We start from the raw sequence: 20,192 nt of genomic DNA on the forward strand, positions 1-20,192 counted from the left end.
TCTGGAGCAGATGCTGAAAGTGGCAAGGTAACAACACATGTTGGTGAGGCAGGGACAGAGGGAGGTATCTCTGTACCTTCTCAGTTATGTGAAATTATTAAAATGTACAAAAAAATTGCATCTTCAAAACATGTAACTATCCTGGTTGGTTTTATAGCAACCGGACACAAGCTTGAGTTACTTGGGAAGAGAGACCTGACATCGATTTAAAAAATGCCTGAGATCGGCCTGTCGGTGAGTCTGTCAGGCATATTCTACATCATTGTGTGTAGGGCCCAGGCCAGCATCTATGGGGCCAGCCTGGGTTGTGTGAGCAAGCAGGCTGAGTAGCACGTCATAGAGCTCAGCTTGTAAACAGCCTCCCCGCCCCCCATGACTTCAGATCCTGCCATGAGAGTTGCATATTCAGGTCCTGCCATGAGAGTTGCATATTCAGATCCTGCCAAGAGAGTTGCAAGCTGAAATAAACTCTTTCCTTCTCAAGTTTCTTCTGGTCAAGATATCACAGCAATACTAACTGTGGCGGCTGTTGTTGGTTGTCAGCTTGACTGTGTCTAGAATGAACTACAGTCCAGAAATGAAGGACACACATGGGAGAGATTTTCTGTTTCAAGTGGGTGAATCCACTTCTAGTCCAGACCTTTAAAGTGCGAAGACCCAGATCTTAAGGCTGGAAGACGGGCTTAATCCAAATCTTGAGGCAGGAAGACACACCTTTAATATGGGCGATACCTCTGCTTTAAGTCTATGTATGGACATGAAAGAAGGAAGCGTTTGCTCTGCCTGCTTACACTCACCTTGCTAGCACATCACTGGCATGCAAGTCTACTTTGGGATCCCAGCATATACAGAAGACCAGTAGAGACATCCAGCCTTGTGGGACTGAGCACTAGATTCTTGAGACTTTCTATTCACAGCCAGCCATTATTGGATTAGCTAGACTGCAGCCTGTAAATTATTCCAATAAATCCCCTACCAACCTGCCTACTAGAGATTTCATTCCATAAGTTGTTACTGTAAAGAACCCTAAAACATTAACCTTACCGATAAACAGCAAAGGCTATAAAATGAATAATTAGACTCTAAAAATAGGAACCATTTGTCTGTCAATTTTGCTGTATCTGAATATCTGCTTTTAACAATACCGACCATAAAAGGGATTTTTATATAGCCATGAGACATAAAGTTGATACTTTGATTTTGTTGTTCAACAATTTAAGAAGGCAATTTGTTCTATCATCAAGTACTTTATTATCAAATAATTACACACGAGAACAAGATTTCTATTTCCAACAAAGGTTTCCTTTACATAATACCGTATTGGGAGACACTCTCAAGTATCCAATGCTACATCTTGTCCAGTTCGTTTCTTCTTTCGCTACAAAGTGGCTTGTTTTGGTCTAAAAACTCAGACTTTCTCCATCACACTAATTGCTACTCATGAACTGTGTTGGTTACTTTCTATATAGTACTTACTACTGCCAGGTTAAAGTTATTTTAGCTGGGCAGTGGTGGTACACGCCTTAAATCCCAGCACTCCAGCGGCTGAGGCAGATAGATCTTGGTGAATTCGAGGCCAGCCTAGTCTACAGAGTGAGTTCCAAGACAGCCAAGGCTCTACAGAGAAACTTTCTCAAAAAACAAAAAGTTACAGTGACATAAAAGCTAGCTACACAAAAAAAACAATCAATCTTATAGAGGGAGACCCTCTTTAATATAAAGAAAATTTATGCAGATATATAAGGCATAGGATTCCAGACATAATATTCAAAGTTAAAATACTTCATTTTCAACAATGTCATATGAGAAGTTAACTTGGAAAGTAGAAAATTAAAATTAGCCCTTGGCCCTTTGACTATTTAGTTGCTAAGGCTTTTTTGTGAATTGTAATAATGCTCTAAATTTGCTACTATTTCTCAGAACTACAAACTAAAAGAATATGAATATCAGCAATTAGACTTCTAGTTTAATTAGAACCTAGTTGTTCTCAGTACATCCTTAAGATTGACAGTAAATTAGCTGAGTGCCATTTATACACAAGGCACCTGTGTTAAAGGCTAAAAATGTGGGCGTGATAGCATTACTTAGGTAACTATCTCAGCCAGTTGAATATTGGACCATTTCTCCAGAATGTCCCAAAGATATCCACCATAAGTTACTCAAAAAAAGAAATGGTAACTATCATGACATTTTCAATTTTAGGTGATTGATACCTTTTATTTTTCATGTATCTTCATTATATCTTTTTCCTACCTTAACTTCTCCCCACTTTCCTACCTATCCAACTAAATGGTCTTTTTTTTCCTTTTAAAAAAGACAACCAACTAACCAAAATACGGGGGTAGGGAGGGAGGTTTAACAAAGACACCAAGAAAGCACACAAAACCATGGAGTCATGGAATCCATTTATGTTAGCCAGTTACCTCTAAACATATATGAAATCAGAGACTGACAGCATGCACAAGACCTGTAACAAGCTTAGGGCAGACAGATCCCTGCTGAGAGAAGAAAGTGGACACAAAGTCCCACCCTACCCAAGAAACTGGTATATTTTCACTTAGAGAGTGTCATATCCAGTTGGAGCATTCAATGCCTGCTACTGTAAACCTTGGGTTAGGCAGATGGAGAGGACGGCCTGCAGCCTTCTGCCAGAACACAAGAATCTGGCCAGCTGTGACTCTCATCAATACTGTTAATTACGGAGTTGTTCATCAATGGCTTTTATTTTTACTATTATTTATTTATCTTTGCGGGGATGAAATGGAAAGGCTTAAGCATTCCTTTCCACATTCAGGATCAGTTCTTAAAGGCTCCAACTCTGCTGGCTTTGCTGATGAAGTTCTTCAGAAGATCGTGGTCCATTTCTGCAAAGCCTGATGTTTGTGTTACTACAGTCAGATGGTTGATGCAAAACCTGAAGCAGAACTCTTCTAAGTCCTAGGAACAACAACAACAGCTTCATGAATTTGTATTCCCAGTGCAGTGCAACAAGGCAAGAGAATTCCTCTCAGAAAAAGGATCTGATAGCCAGCAGGAGGGAATGTCACAAGTACAGTCCAGTTAGAGCCACTCTTAACTACAATTAGTCCATGTTTCTGGAAGTGTAAGTAACAGCAGAGTCCAGTACAGCCAGGGCAAAGCACTAGCCCTCCAAGAGAGGAGCCTGAGCAGAGGCACCCTTCAGCAGCTTTTCCTAGCACAGTGCTTGCTTGCCATTCTTTCAATCCCTTTTAACACTTGTTAAAGCACTGTGTTCCCAGGTGTTCTTAAATGCTTCTGTCAGGCAAACACAGACACAATGTAGAAGAGGAGGAGACACCAAGACAACTGGCAATGAATGCCAGGAAGCCAGGGTCATGAATGTCCCTAATTTTGCTCTGCAGGACAACAGGAATGAAGCATAGACTTCATCACATTACACCTTAGGTAAACCTAACTGGGAGTCACTAAGTGGCAGAGTGTGTGCTTGGCATGTGAGGCTCTGGGTTTAATCTCCAGCTATGCTAATTTATAGATTTACATATCAATACATATCTGTATTTATGTATGATCAGTGCTGAAGAATGAGCTCAAAGCCTCCTGTAGACTAGGTATGATCTGACCTAGCAAAGGGCACCTGTTCATAACCAAAGTTTAAAGTTCTGTCTCTGTGTTGTTGAAGCTCTTTTATAAAATACAAAGCTCCCAACAGTCCCAAGAAATTATATATGTACACTTCCCATTATAGTCCTTTCTCAAAATAACATAGAAACCCTAGCAAACGCTGAAGATAAAGGCAAACTGAGAGTATCAGCAACAGAGAAGTCAGTGCGACAGCCATGCCAGGATGCACACAAACCCACAGGATATTGCCTTTGTAAGAAAGAAAACCAGCTACACAAGGAAAGTGTAATCATGCCATCCCAAAACAGACTGGCAGGCTGCTGGGATCTCAATGGCAGCATGACATTTCTTGTCCCACATAAGCTCTTTTTTTTCTTTTCTTTTTTTTTTTTTTTTTTTTTTTTTTTTTTTTTTTTGGTTTTTGGTTTTTGGTTTTTTGAGACAGGGTCTCTCTGTGTAGCATTGGCCATCCTGGACTCACTTTGTAGACCAGGCTGGCCTCGAACTCACAGCGATCTGCCTACCTCTGCCTCCCAAGTGCTGGGATTAAAGGCGTGCGCCACCACGCCCGGCACCCACATAAGCTCTTGAAGATAAAATGGAACAGTCATGTACCCACATGAGAACAAAAATGTGCTGTCTGGATAGATGCCAAATACCCTAAGAGCCACTCGATAGCAGACAGCAAGCAGGAGAGAGTGGCACCTCTGAGACTGAATTCTCCAGAAGGACGGAAGGATGCCTACCCACACTAGTACTGATGCTATGGAATGGGTCCCTGGTCACAGCAGTGTCTTAGCCAGACAGTCAGGATAGCTGCTAATTACTGGGAAAGTAAAATGACCTTAGGAAACTATCATTTAAGTCTGTCTTCCTTAACTTTTTAGACTGGGGATTTCCCATAATTATTGTAATAATGGGATCTGGGATTCAGTAAGTTGATACAGAATAGAACAGACTTACCAGAGAAGTCTGTCCCTTTACTATTTTTCAAACACTTTTTAAGCATTCTACTTAAATGCTACTGTTTTACACATCTACATTTTAATAAGGGTTCTTAGTTCTGTCAGGCAAACACAGACACAGTGGTTCCCTGTTCATTTTCGAACATGACTCATACTTTGTCCAAGTACTTCCTCTTACTCATGCTAGGCAAATGAACGTGACTTCCCGCTTCACTTAGAAGAGGCTCCATAAAGCCTTCCCCCTCACATCTGCTGCCTCTTGCTACATACTAAATGGACCCTGGGCCATCTGCATTCCTCTTTTTGGGTATTCTAGTGAATGGTCCATGATGGATATAAGGCCTGCCTGCTCACTTTATCATTAGGCCACACTGCCCCACCTACTCAAGGGCCTTCTCTAGCAACTGTCTCAATCAGCTTTTCAATGTACTGGTTCCTTTTTACACAAGCATGCTGGGATTTATCTCAGTGGGCCCTTCAGTGCTTAAGTGAAATTACCAGGATACACTGTTCTGGTTCTCCCTTCACCCGTTCCTCTGCTTTCATTCTCTCCTGGGCCTTCCTGAAGGGCTGTACTGCAACACTGTAGCTTTCACATGCGTAGATCTGAGCATGCACCTTGACTCGCTAGGGCTTTAATGCATTCAAGGATTTCTTTCTTCCTAAAACTCAAGTCTTTCCTAACTTTCAGGATCTCACCTCCTGACCCACCTGGCCCAAATTATACATTTCCAAATATTTGCATTTTCACATTTCACTTGGCATTAAATGTTTTTTTTTTTAAAGTACTCATGTGGCATGGCTTTACCCTGGTACTTCTTCCTCTACAGTGTCCTTTGATAGTGTCCCCTTATTGGAATCTTCACTCCTGTCTGTCTTGTAACACCGCTGGCTTACAGCTCTCAGAACACTTTGCTATGAACTGTACACTGGTTTATGCTCCTGGCTCACTGGCTGTTTCACAGATCCTAGAGCTTCTCCTAAATGCTGCCCTGAGCTACCCTAGCCACCTGGGTGCTCCTTGCTGTGCTCCATCTCACAGGAAGAGAGTTCATCTTTTCAGTTACTCAGGCCCATAAACCTTAAGCTGTCATTCCCGGTCCCCATCCCACATCCAAGTCATCAACAATGATAATGTCTCTACCTTTACAACACAAACACATTTTACCATTCCTAGAGCCAATGACTGGGGTGAGGCCACCTTATACCTACTGCTGGGCAGAGTCTCCTCACTGGGCACTCCCTACCGCCAACCTACTCTATGTGGACTCAGTTGAGTGTTTTTTGTTTGTTTGTTTGTTTTTTGTTTAAATATTGAATGAAAAATTAAACCACAAGTATATACAAGTCAGGCCTAGTGAGTCAGGGTTATTCTTATAGACACGTAGGAGTCTACAGGCAAGAAGATGGCAAGTTCCAGGGCTGTCTGGCTACAAAGTGCTTAAGATTAAACCTAGACTAATAGTGCGATCCTCCCTTACAATAAACAGAGGATGGCTGGGGATACATACGGCTCAGAGGTCAGCTCTTGCCTGGCAAGTACAAAGCCCTAAAATCCAATGCCTAGAACCACACACACAAAGTTTTTAATAGAAAGTAGAGGAAGGAGGATGAAGCTCTGACCTGAGGTGGTGAGGGGCAACCATGCCCTATGAAAGAAGACAGTCGTAATGTCTGCTCCATGCAGCGTTTCCTCCCTCAGACTTAGAATTTCCTACATAAGCATGCTGCTGTTTACAAAAAAGGAAAAAGGCATTCTCTTTTTACCAGTCTCTGTTTTTTTGTTTTGTTTTGTTTTTTTAAATCAATAGGGAGGATATCCTTATAACAAAAGGAAACTGACTCCAAGAAGTTATGGCCTGTTTCCTACAGATTTAGCTCTAAAATAGGTTTTCTTTCCTTTCTTTATCATAACAATACACAGCCACTGTAGAGAGTTCAAGAAGAAAGCAAAGAGAAAGAAATAAAAACCATGTCTAATCTCCCCGTGCAAGTATATGCACTTTAATGACAGTCACCGCCCAGTTCCTCCATGCATATTTATAGTTTCAATTTGTTCTTTGGTTCATTTTTTTCCAGTCAAAGTGACCATACTTTCTTTTTCTTTTTTACTATGAAGAACTTACTTTATTGTATGTCATAAAAACATTTTCCCAATGTGTCATTTACTTGTGAATTTATTTATGTGTGTGCTTGTACATTGTACATGTCACAGCACGTATATGGAGATCAGAGGACAGCATGGAGTCACTTCTCTCCTTCCATATGTAGGGCCAGGGCCCGAACTCACACTGTCAGGCTTGGCAGGAGGCCCCTTTACCTGTGCATCATTTCACACTACTGTATAAAGATTCTAATCACTAGAAATCAGGTCTACCAGTCTCTTACAGTGCCTTCCTTTGACATTACTGAGTCTCATTTTTATACCATTATAGTCACATAGTTTCTCTAGCCATTTTGTTTATTCTGTATGTTGCATTTACACCTACCGAGAGCTTACTGTTAGTGCCTTGTAGGAAGATGGCTCTTACCTGGGCCTCATACTTCACAGCAGCCGAGAGCAGAGCAATAGCGTTTTCCTCACAGATCCCTTGCTTGATAGTTTGCTGACAGAGCTTTTTCAGCCGAGTTTCACTGTAAAATGTAGCCAGATCTAGCAATCCTGATGGAAAGAAGAATTTATTATGAGTGTATTGTGAGTATTTGGCCTCAACTCCAGCATTCAAAAGGATATGAGCACAGCTTCCATCAGGCACAGTGAGCTCCGTGCAGCACTATTATGGTGACCTGTAGTCACAGCGCCCTAAGAAGACAGCTAAACTGAGCTAACACCGAGAAGCGCTACTGGATGACAGGAGTTAACGTGAGAACGGCTTGAATGACTTTTCCTAAAAACATAATGACAGGTTTGTGCTTCTCTCAGTTATTCTCTCCTATATTAGCAGAATCTTCTGAGGACACACCCATCAGCAAACACGTCAGAATTAAAAAGGAAACAGAGGTGGGATTGGAGTTGGAAGTGGGTCAATGACACAGGCACAAGTTTAGCAGGCTCAAGCACCAAATAACAGAAAGGAATCTCCTTTCATGGGCACATCTGCGCCCCACTCCTCCAGCACATGTTTCTGCTCCTTTTCAGCAGAACTCCTAGAGAGCAGCCTCCATGTGCTGTCTGTCTTCACCTCCCACTGCAGCCTGACGCTGTCCCACGGTGAGTCCTCATACATGGGCCTCACAGTGCCAAATTCAGGGGCTGATCTGGTTTCCTCTTATTCAACATTCACCTAGAGTTTAATGTGAGGTACACACTCTCACCCTGGGCACTTTGTCACTTGCTAATGTTTTTCTTCGATTAGTGCCTCTCCCTATGTTCTCTTGGCTGGGCTATTTTCCATGTGCATGACCCAGTGTTCAACCTTTATTTCTCCAAATGAGCTTGACTCCTTTTGTTTTAAATATCACCTATAAATGCTGATGTTTCCTTTGATGTTGTCATCTCCTTTAAATAATTCAGTGGAGACTGACATATACATCCCATTTCATTTTAACCCACCTTGAGGAACAATATGGACTATTTTAAGCAGGAAAATTCAATAAGCATTTGAAGGGTCCTGTTAATTTTCAATATTGCTATCTGAATCTTCCTTAGAGGGCTTGTCAGTTAGCAAAAATGTCAGAATTTGTCACTGGTAAGAGTTCAGCTGAGGATGGTGGGTCCTCTGCCCTTGCATCCATGGGCTCAGTGAGCCCAGGAGTCCAAACTCCTAGGAAAGCAGTGTGCATGCAAGGTCTACAGTCAAACGGTGGGATTAAAGGCATACACCACCATATCCAGGTTCGATTTAAGTTTTAAATTATATATATATACCTATTTATATGGAGGGTGTGTCAAGGTGCTTATGAGGAGGTCAGAGGATAATCTGCGGCAATCAGTTCAAATTTTGGTTTGTCGGGCCTGGCAGCAGTCATCTTTACCTGCTGGGCTACTGGCCCCTTTATACTATTTTTAACATTTTAAAAAGAAATAGCTTTCTCTGCAGAACTTTGTCATGCCCAGTAATTGATAGGCCTGTACAGATTGTTACATAGACAATGGTTACGTCTTTGACTTTTTTTCCTTTCTTTTAAAGTCATACACCTTTTTATTAGATTGTAGTGAATCTTCATTATTAATTAGGATATCAGACTTTGCCAGTGATAAATGAGTTTTGCTGAGGATATATGTGGCTGGGCTAAATCATACGAGAAACACTTGGGTTCAACACCAGTAGAAGAGCAAGTGGTCAGAGTCTTTCTTCTGGGCTTCTCAGCATTTTGCCAATGTCTTAGTAAAATCTGTGGTGATTACCTATCGCCTCCTCAGGAGATAGGCTGATGTTATCTGTGTATAGGTACTCCAGGAAAGCTCGGAACACGGGATATGAAAACTCGCTCATTTCTACAATATCATCTTCACTGTCTTCTAATGAAGAACGAAAATGCTCACACCTGAAAGAAGAAAGAACGATCACATCGCAGGTTCTGGGCTGGAGTCAAGGGCTGCCTGAGAGCTTTCTCTTGACGTTGTATACCTTCCTGTTTGCTGGTTAGATAGTGAGGGTCCCAGGGTGGCCATAATAGGAGGTAGTAGAACCTTTAAGAGGTAGGTGCTTTAAGAGAAGGGGAACTAGAGTGAGGTCTTCTCTCACTGCGGAGATGCATCCAAAGGGACATGTAGAAGCCAAGCTCCTTTTCTGATAACTGGCTAGCGTTACTGGCAGTGCTGTTCTAGTCGGCATTTCCCAGCATGATCTGCTGCCTTTCAAGAGGCCCCAAAGGAAACCTCCAAACTTACCCAGGATAAGTTCTACAGCTCAGCCACACGAAGCATGAAGTAAGCAAATAACCTTTTTTGTCAGGCATCTCAAGCGTTTTAGCATAGCAATGGAACACTGCCAAAACCATCCTCTTTGCCTTGGGTCCTTGCTTTACTTGCTGGCCTGAAGTTTACAACAACTTAACCAGCAAGACTGCAAAGGCAGCCTAGGCAGCTGTCTCTACAGCTAAACTAAGGGAGACATGGAAGGATGTCTGCCTCCTTCTCACACTCTCTTTACTGATCAGTGTTGTTTTTAAAACTGAATAATTTTGTTCCTTCACTCCATTCTGTCTGAATTATGTCCCCTAAAAGTTCCAGTGTAATCTAACCCAGGTAACTGACAACGTGACCTTATTTTGGAGACAGGCTCTTTACAAAAGCCAAGTCACTGTGGTAGACCCCAAGGCAACCAGACAAGAGGCAGACCCAGAGGCATGCCTCAAAAAGACAAAAATTGTCACGAACCACCAGAAGCTCAAGTGGAGACCTGGTTCTTTCTCAGCCTCAGAGAAAACACCATACTGCTACTATAATAAAGTAAGTTGTCACAGCCGAGGCCACGTGTGTGCATTGCTCTGTCATAGTTAATTAAGTTCCCACTTTCTTTATGAAAGCTTAGCTCCATGGTGAGAGTGAACCAGGTGGCACTGTGTGACTTTACAGAGTGGGAACCTGAGACCAAAACATCATATTGGGTTTGTGAGTCACTGAAAGAGGATTTCAGTATCTTTTACACAGTGACAACAAAATCCCAAATCATTATGCTAGGAGGGAAAAGCAAGGCTAAAAAGAAGGCCATAGAATTTCATATATATGAGCTTCTAGAAGATGCTTAATATGTATGACAGAAAAATCTGGCCACAGGAATTTTTCAGTATGACAGTTTTCTGTATCTGAAGGCAGGATGGGGCTTTACAGGTTAGGTACATGGGACAAAGGTAAATATTACTCACTGCTCAAAAATTAAACATATTATGATTTAAAATATTTCTGTGCTGGCATCACCCAGGTCTCTTTGGTCTGGAAAAGCCTTGCCCCACCCCAGGTTTTTTTTTTCTTTTTTTTTCTTTTTTACAGCATCTGAAAGCTAAGCCTGAGGAGAGAGATTATTATCATGGTTGTACTCAGGCCTCAGGCAGTAAAATAAATCAGAGCCTCAGCCAGAGCTTCCAGGGCTCATTTCCTGAACAGAAACCTCATACTTGTGACCCACCTTGCTTCCATATCTTATCTAATTGGCCGCCATCAACAACACTGTGTGCTTTAAGAGCAAAAGGGCTGAGGCTGGAGAGATGGCTCAGAGAATAGGGTACTGGCTGCTCTTCCAAAAGTCCTGAGTTCAATTCCCAGCAACCACATGGTGGCTCAAACCATCTATAATGAGATTTGGTGTCCTCTTCTGAAGTGCAGGTGCAGGCAAAACACTATGTACATAATAAATAAGTCTTCTTTTTTAAAAAAGGAGCAAAAAGGCCTTAACAAAGCTGCCTCTTAATTACTCAAGTGCCTGACACAGTCCCTTGGACACCTGAAGTGACTGATAAATGAATTAATCTCAATCTTCAAAAGAGAAGAGCTCTTACACATTTAGTGTGGTGGTGGGGGGGGGGGCATGCATGTAGAGGTCATAAATGGGAGCCAACATTTGAGTCCCAGGGGTTGAAGATAGGTCATTAGGCACTGTTACCTACAGAAGACCACTCTTACCTAATTTTGAGAAGGACTTTGTGAGCATAAATATATTTTCCGTCAACCAAAAACTTGAGGTCTGCAGTATCAGGGTTGTCAAATTCCCTCTTCAGTGACTCAGCCACAGTGAGGTGGTCATCCGGTTCTAAGAGAACAACATAGTACTTCTAGGTTCAGTCACAGATGTTGGGCATGAAGGAAAAAAGAAGACCCTACTCTGGGCATTTGGGAAATGCTGACTCCCCCAAACAAGTGACCAGCTACACAAGGCTTTACCCTGAATATGGATTCACATCCCTGAATACTCATTGCAAATTTGGCAAAACCAAAAATGCTTCCAACTATTTCACTAACCCAAAAAGCAATCAAGTCAAATTACCTTTAATTAGTATTGGTGTTGGTTCCCAGTTGTCTTAGTTCCCTTTCCCAGGGGCCCACAGAGAAGTATGTTAGATCCTGCACCCAAAGAGGTCCTAACCCGTCCTCTTCCTCCTTCTCGGGACGTGCCCCAAATGTATGAGGATGCGCTTACCCACAGAGAGGAGGCGCCAGGTAACAGCAGGGGTGGCAAAGCAGGCAAACACGTCATCAGTGCAGCAGAAGTGGGTGAGGTGGGGCAGGGTCACTGACTGGCCTCGGCACTGGCCCCACATGTACACGTGCCCACCCTGGGTCTTGGCAGCAGATGTGTGGGCAGAGTGACAGGCTGCAATCTCTATGATTCTGAATTCACAAGCAAACACCACAGAGACACAGTAAGCAGGAGGAAAGGGAGCTGGCCCCTCCCTGGGTGCACCTGACTCAGCCCAGCTAACTAGCTGGTAGCAGCGGGTGGGCCCAAGGAACAAAGAACAAAACAAGACCTGCATACCTCAAATCCTAAATTTTCAGCCACAAATACTAGAGCCATACTTTAATGGCATTTGTAATTCAGGAGGGTCTACTGTTGGTAACCAACAGACCTTAAAAAATATGCACCACCCTGCTCTGAGTTTAAAATGAACTTTTCTAATCTTTAGAAGCATTACTAACTAGATAGTAAAGACACGGACCATGATGAATAATGATTAAGCACTAGCTCAGCAAGAGAGCGGCCCAGGGCTTATCCCTGTCACCAAAACCACCTTCAGTCACTTTAAAGAGAGAGAGCGGAAAGTCATCCTGGCACAATAAATGTAGGATTTTGTTTTGTTTTGATGCCAGAGATCAATGCTGGACCTTCTGCATGCTAAGAGGATGCGCTATACTGAGTGGACCCTGGGCCTTCTGCATGCTAAGAGCATGCGCTATACTGAGTGGACCCTGGGCCTTCTGCATGCTAAGAGGATGCGCTATACTGAGTGGACCCTGGGCCTTCTGCATGCTAAGAGCATGCGTTATACTGAGTGGACCCTGGGCCTTCTGCATGCTAAAAGGATGCGCTATACTGAGTGGCCCCTGGCTCCAAGAGTCTTGGTTCCACCTTGCGTGGGAATGAAATGATAAACAGCATGTACTGGGCAGTGTCTGGTACAGCAATCAGCACAGCAGGGCTTCCATACTGCTACTGCCATAAAAGTGCAAAATCAGAACTTCCTTTAACAGCCTTAATTGGCTCTCTTTTCCCTCTTAGAATTGGGCAGTCTCACTCCACAAAACAGTGTTCCTGTGGACTGATCCAACGGAGGCTATAGACAGAAGGAATGAAAGAAATAAGCAGAAACAAACAGAGACAGTCTGTCAGTTCAGTTGCTCCTTCCCCCTCGACAAAACCACAGGGAAATGAGTGACTGGCCGACATCGAGTGACCCTTTCTGTTAAGGATTAAAACAGGGAACTTCAGTGTCACGCGATTTCAATGAGACTGGGGAATTTAGCTAATATTGTACTTATCCTGATCCCCTAGGTTAGATAAATAACTTATCTTCAGTTCTATGCCTGGAAATGTAGCATAAGAGATTCCATTTTGTTTTTTGGGCTCATCAGTCAGGACAAAGCCATGCCTCTGGTAGTTTAATTAACACAATCATCACATAGCTTTAAGTGTAGTGCTGTATATTCGAAGCATCCACAGGTTGGTAGACCTTGCCTAGTCTCTTCTGACATCTGTATGGTGGGGTCAGGCAACTGACTCCCACATCCAGGGCTCTGCAGAATGGCCCTGTACAGAGTGGGAAAATGGTCCAAAAGATCTGGCTTTCTAGTAAGTATACATTTTTCAACAGATAAAATTCATCTACTAGAAGATAAATGTGTCCCCTGCTCCCATCAGTTTATTGGCAGGCTGCCCACCTCCCAGAAGCCATAAAGGTCTCAATGCATCAGAGCATCCTGGTGTGGGTGCAACACTAGCTCTGAGGTAACAGTAGTTTGTATAAGCAAATCATTTATAGTCTTATAATCAGTTTTATTATCTCTGTAAAGAAAAAAAAACAATGTGGGGAGAGCGAAGTGCACAACTCAGACAGGGTACAGGCTACAAAGCAGCCATGGTCTCACAGTCGCACAGGCGTTGTGATACAGAGACATGAAATTAGGCACCCAGAGAGTGAAGTATGGACAGTAGCTGCTCCATGACCAACGTCATTCTAAAAGCTGCTGCAGGAGCTGCAGACTGTGGGAGCTTGGCTTCCACCCACAGAGAAGCAGCAAACCAGAGCATGGCAGTTTCCCACCTCTGCTGGATAAAAGAACAGACCTGGGAGCTAATGGGCCTGGCAGGCTTTGAATTTGTCACAATAACACAGAGCCTACAAGGCAGAGAAAGGCCTATAGCCAAGTTGTAGGCAAAGGGAGGCATAGTAAGACCAGAAGAAAGCATCGACAGGTGCTTCTAACTGGAACAGACAAGTCAGTCTGGGGGCCAGTGGGCCATGGAGTTTGTAGGAACCATAGTGTCTCTCACAACAAATGCCTGTGCGCTCAGTCTTGATCTCATGTGACAGGTGAGTGGGAGAGAGCTCTGAACAGAGAGGTGACGGAAGAAGACAATGTTCTAAGGACAATGTACACAACAGATTGAAAGGGCAGAAAAGATAGGACCCATGGCAAGGCACTACCACAGCCAAAGCCCCATCTTCCAAGGTAGAATTAGGGTAGCCTGGATGAACACAGAGGAAGGAGGAGTCGTCAGAGATGGCCCCAGGAGTGTGAGCCCTGAAAACCACACCCCATGGTACTGAGGCAGCACTGGAGTGGGCCCCCACACACAGGTAGCTAAGCAGCTAATAAAAGGTTCTTTAAGCATTTGGACATCTTAACATACTAATAAGGCCACTGGCGTTCTGAGACAGAGACTGAAGAATCCGATTCCCAGTAATGGTTCTCTAAAAGCCCAGTGGACTACTCAAAAGGCCACAGAATCATCAAAAATGCAAGGCACAGCTAGTTCTACATTACTAGTTATAATATACCCTTATGCGATAAACTTAAGAGCAAGGAGTCACGTGCCAACCCTTTTAAAGCTTCTTCTTGGTTGAACAGAGAATCCAGTGTAGATAGGTTTTATTTTTCTTTCTCTATGAACAGGTACCTAACAACCGTAGACTCACACCTGCCCCACCCAAAATCCAATTCCTCCAAATCTGGCTTCAATGAAAGGAGCTCCAGGAGCCATGTGAGGCTAGGCCACTAGGAAGGGTCAGGAGGGATGGAACACATCCTAGCAGATTAAAAATGTCCTCCTTGCCACATGCCTGCAACTGAGACATGACAGTGTGCAAGCTCGGAAGTTCAGGACTGGGAAACTAAGATCCTTTCAGAATATCCATCCCTGATCTGTATCACCAAACACCACTTGTGTGGGCAATAGCAAAAGTGCAAAAAAGTGCACAGGAGAAACCCCAGTGTTTGCAGTCTAGCTCAGAGCCCTACAAAGCAACGTGCACGCCATCACTTCCCTTTGCTGCATCTCTGCTTCCTGCTCTCTCCCCCACTTCAGTGGCTCAGTCTGTTCCAGGGCGGACCAGTGGGAAGCTGTGATCTCATTCTAGGTCAAAAAAGCAGGGCAATCCACGCCAGTCGCTGAAGAGATGCTAGGGTAAGTTAAGAGCAGAAGCACCATGATGGGAGGCGCCAGTGGGTCAGTTTCCTGTCCGTGCTGCCTCTACTTGACCTTCAGCACTGTGTTCAGACCTGGCACTGTCTCTGCTGAGTGAGAGGGCGGGCTAAGGCATTTTTATAGTTACTCACAACCTTAAGGAAGCCTTTGCTTCTGTTTTCACTGATCTCTCTGGATACTTTACAAGTTCAGCAAATGATAAGAGTTACCAGCACCTATGTACCAGTTTCTGCACCACTATAACGCCTACTCCCCATTAGAGTCAAAGGTCCTATTTTCAAACTTCTAGCTTAAAAGGGGTTCGTTTTTACAGATTTATATATAGGTTATATAAAATTAACCATGTTTACAGTATGTAAATAAAAATTGCAACTTGTTAAGAATCCCAGTGAGGAAGTACGTAAGTGCCAGTTAATCTATTTATCCATATATTCATTTTAACTCACATATGAAAAATACTATGTGAAAAAAAATAGGAAGAACATATTAATTTCTAGAGTGACAGCATCACTGGCTTAAAGGGGAAGTACTGTAATATTTTTGTGCCACACCACTGAGTCAGATGACAGCTGGAAAGGCAGTTATGTGACTGCCTGAGGAAGCCAGAAGCTTTCAAAATCATTAGGATCATTTGGAAATTACTTAAGTGCCTAAAACTGAGTCGTCCTTTTCTAACACTAACCTTTGCAGACCAACAGTTTGGAAGTTTAAACAATGAAGTCATGCTACCTTTCACTGTGTGAATAGCTACAAGACTAGCTTTGTATCACACAGGGCACCATCATTTTCCCAAGCTTTAAAAGGCAGGCCTCAGACATTACCAGCTTCCCTTCAAAATAAAAAAAAGAACACAGGGAGACATCTCTTAGAAGACAGCGCACACACAACTGCTACTGACAGTTCAGTCACTGTAGTTTGCACAGAGCAGTGCTGGAGGTACAACTGACACGCAGGTCAGTGAACACAGGAGTGTCACCTCCCAACAGGTCACCTGCCAACTTTCAAAAGGACAAACAATCTGGCTAAAGACAAGTCTAGTGCTAAGAGTAATTTTCCATAATCAGTACCATGAATTCTACATGCTGTTTAATTACTAAAGAGGTGATTTGGAAATATACACATTACCTGTCCTTTTCCACAACAACAGGGGTAGGATAGGACTGGTTACTTTTATTGCCAGTGCCCAACTGGCCATAAGAATTTGCACCCCAAGCATACACTTGACCTTCATCTGTTAATACCAAGGTGTGCGCGTAGCCACAGGCAACCTGGAAGAACAAAAGAAAAAAAAAAAAAAGAAAAAAGAAAACTCTCAGGTCTACAAGTAAAAGAAAACTTTTCTTTACAAAGTAGGTTAAGAACTAAAACAATAACCCAAAAAGGCAGCCTATTCATAACGGCAAACAGTAAATTAATCACTATTCTTCAGGTACTAGTGTGGGCCCAGTTGAGTGGCCAGTGCTACAAACATTATTCCCCCCACCCCCGTTCACCTACTGCAGTCAGTTCTCAGCAGCACTCAGTGTTCTCACAAGTTCAGTGTAAGACAGATACTCTAATTCTTTCTTCTAGTTATTGAGGTAAAAACATGTTTTATGTGGAAAATGAAAAGTATACACATGAAAATCTCTCCAGATCAGGGCTTGAGGAGTTTTCCCCCCCTACTTACTCAGATAAAGAAATATGTACTTATATGGACTTACATGCTTTTAAGAGAGAGCATAAATATGTAACTATCTTGTATCTTTTTTTTTTAACCTAACATTGTTTTTGCATTGCTTTCTCCCTATTATTACAAATCCTTTGTAAGCTGGGTGTTGTGACAAATACTGTAATCTCTGACCCCAAGCACAAGAGCCTGAGCTAACATGAGACTCTGTCTCAAGAACAGCAGTCTCTCATCGATGGGCGCCATCTAACTGTTCCTTTACCATTAGATTAGTAGATTATTTCTTCTTACATTCCTCTTTACCATTTTATGTTTATTCTCTACCCCAAAATGCCTTCATTAAAATTATAATTACTAATGCATATGAATTGTACATATTAGTGGATTTCACTGTGACTTAACTAATTTGCTAAGACTTTCTCTTTGGCTCCTCAGGACAATTCTCTAAAAGTAGAATTACAGGTCAAAAGGCATGAAGCTACTTAAAACTGTTGGTATGTATGTTGTCACAGGTTCCTCAGCAAAGCGTGTGCACCTGCCATTGCCAGTACAGGTCACACACGAACCCCAGAAACAGCATCTCTCCGAACATCTGCACCTCAACTCAGGGAAAGGGGCTTGAACCTTTACTTCAATGGACACATCAAAGCAGCTGCACTTTTCATGTGCATAGGAGCCTGGGCTCCAGTGTACTGCAGAGACCACCAGGAGACATACCCGCTGGACACGGATGCCTTGCAGGGCTGCCACTCTGCACGGGGTTGGCTGGTTACCACTGCTGCCCAGACCCAGCTGCCCGTTCCCATTGTAACCCCAGACGTAGACCTGGGAAAGATAAGAAACTTGACACTCAGCAGCTCAGCTCTGCCGTGAGAAGCACGCCATGCTCATATGACACCAGGAGGCAAAGAAAACCATTTCAACAAAGTATGAAGCAACTTTCCCACCTCTCCAGTGTCCACAACGGCCATGGAGCACATCTGCCCACATGCGATGTTCATGACCACTTTATTCTGCAAACACCCGGTGACTCTCCGAGGAATGGGCTGGTTTGCTGTTGATCCAGAACCCACTTGCCCAGAGTTATTATAGCCCCAGGCAAACACCTATGTGAAAGAAAAGAGATAAATAGAGCACATGATTCATAAACCTTCTCATCTGGACACTGACACGTACTTAGCGTCTCACCACCATTTCAAGAGCTTCGACGCTGGTCCCACAATGCAGGCATTATTTGTAACACTTGTGTTATCGCTACCAAGAGTAACTATCATATAATACAAAAATACCTACTTCACCTCAGCATTTTAGAACTTCTTTATTTTGCAAATAATACTTTTGTTTTAGTAATGTAAAAGTAATAATGGGTCCTTATAATATTTGTAGTAGCTGTGTGATGGGGGCACACACCTTTAATCCCAGCCTGGTCTACAGATCGAGTTCCAGAACAGCCAGGACTGTTACACAGAGAAACCCTGTCTTGCGGGGGCTGGGGGGGTGGGGGGTGGGGGGATTTGTAGTGATTGAAGTCTTTACTGAAAACAGGGAAACTTCATACTATAACCATCATGACATTAAATTGCTACCAAGAAGAAGGCTGAATTGGAGGGAGGTGGTTATCTAAACATCTCTGCTTAGCTCGTAACTGGTTGGTTTTGACATTCTGACACAAGCTAGGTATGATGGTGACTCTTGGTTGTCAACTTGACTACATCTGGAATTAATTAGAATAAGTCATTTGGCACACCTGTGAGTTTTTTTTTTTTTAATTAAATCATTTGAAGTGAGAAGACCCACTTGTAATCTGGATCTTCAAGGTGGGAAGACCCATCTTTTACCCAAATGTTCTGAGATAGGAAGATCTTCCTTTAATCTGGGCCACACCCTCTGCTAGCAGCCTATATAAGGACATGGAAAACTAAAGCTGGTCCTCTGCCTCTCTAGCAAGCCCATCCTTCACTGGCATTAGAGCCTACTTCTTCAGGATCCCGCCATATACTTAAGACCAGCTGAGATGTCTAGACTCATGGATTGAACAACTACTAGATTCTTAAATTTTCCATTGGTAGACAGCCATTTGTGTGTGTGTGTGTGTGTGTGTGTGTGTGTGTGTGTGTGTGTGTGTGTGATGTGTGTGTGATATATGCATATGTTATATATAGGTATATATGTACATATATATGCACAAATAAGATAGATAGATAGATAGATAGATAGATAGATAGATAGATAGATAGAAATAAATAGGTAGGTAATAGATGGATTCATTTTATAAGCTCTGTTCCTCTAGAGGACCCTAACTAATATACCAGAGTTATCTGAGAAGAGAGAAACTCAAGAGAAAATGCCTCCAGCAGATTGTCTGTAAGGAAGTCTAAAGGCTATTTTCTTGAATAACGACTGCTGGGCCACTGGGGGCAGTGCAAACCCTGAGCTGGTGGTCCTGGGAGGTATAAGAAAGCAGGCGCAGCAAGCAAAGCAAGCCAGAGAAGAGAGTCCCTCCATGGCCTGGCTTGAGTTTCTCCTCCTCTTCCTCTTCCTCCTCTTCCTCCTCCTCCTCCTCTTCCTCCTCCTCCTCCTTCTTCTTCTTCTTCTTTTTAGGTTTTTTGTTTAGTTTTTTCAAGACAGGGTTTGTGTAGCCTTGCCTGTCTTGGACTCACTTTGTAGACCAGGTTGGCCTTGAACTCAGCAAACTGCTTGCTTCTGCATCCTGAGTGCAGGGATTAAAGGTGTGCGCCACTATGCCCAGCTCCCATAGCTTGAGTTCTTGCTTCTAGGTTCCTGTCTTGAGTTCCTGCCCTGACTTCCTGGATGGTCGACTGTAGCCTGACAGCCAAATAAACCCTCCCCCCTCCCTTTTGCAAAGCAAACTAAGACAATAACATTCAAGTTCATTGCATAACCATACTTTGGGGGCAGTTAAAGAAATCTATAGAACATATTAAAAAGAACTGAGTGAGTTTATGCTAATTATCCTCACCTCTCCATCTGATGTTAGGACCAAAGAATGGTAAGACCCACAGGCAACTTCAATGACTAATTTGTTTGACAAATTAGTAGAGATATGGCAGGGTACTAAACCATGATTTGTTGTCCCATTGCCCAGCTGGCTATAGGCATTGTGACCCCAGGTAAAGACTTCTCCATCTGAAAACAGAAGAAGATAAGCAGCGTCAGAGCACACACTTCTCCATGCCTTGACTCCCACAGATGGACTAACACTCAGCTGCAAAGGCTGCTTGACTTCCCCCTTCCACACTCACTTCATGAGAGAAACTATTTGGAAACACACACCGCTTCCCATATCAAAGCAACACGATGGAACTGAAACACACAAAGTTAAAAAATAGCTAGAAGTTGGTTTCCAAA

At 43.0% G+C, this 20,192-nt stretch overlaps 1 protein-coding gene across 17 annotated transcripts in view; it reads right to left on the reverse strand.

Moving 5' to 3' along the window:
• Positions 1-1,227: 1,227 nt before the first annotated feature.
• The window catches only part of RCBTB2 (RCC1 and BTB domain containing protein 2), a 38,336-nt gene continuing 19,371 nt past the window's right edge, over positions 1,228-20,192 (reverse strand). For 15 of the 17 annotated variants that reach the window (XM_084767549.1, XM_084767552.1, XM_084767547.1 and 12 more), the window contains 9 exons: positions 19,804-19,970; positions 17,771-17,929; positions 17,541-17,648; positions 16,280-16,422; positions 11,648-11,838; positions 11,134-11,260; positions 8,917-9,056; positions 7,100-7,230; positions 1,228-2,937 (listed from right to left, as the gene is read on the reverse strand). In XM_084767549.1, coding sequence (XP_084623675.1) covers positions 2,797-2,937; positions 7,100-7,230; positions 8,917-9,056; positions 11,134-11,260; positions 11,648-11,838; positions 16,280-16,422; positions 17,541-17,648; positions 17,771-17,929; positions 19,804-19,970 — 1,307 coding nt within the window. In that variant the 3' untranslated portion in view covers positions 1,228-2,796. Of the gene's footprint in view, positions 2,938-6,191; positions 6,299-7,099; positions 7,231-8,916; positions 9,057-11,133; positions 11,261-11,647; positions 11,839-16,279; positions 16,423-17,540; positions 17,649-17,770; positions 17,930-19,803; positions 19,971-20,192 lie in introns of all 17 variants that reach the window. The other 2 variants (XM_084767538.1, XM_084767553.1) reach the window with 2 other exon arrangements.

Source organism: Acomys minous, assembly GCF_964271855.1.
Source record: "Acomys minous genome assembly, chromosome: 18".
In the NCBI taxonomy this organism is placed as follows: Eukaryota; Metazoa; Chordata; class Mammalia; order Rodentia; family Muridae; genus Acomys; species Acomys minous.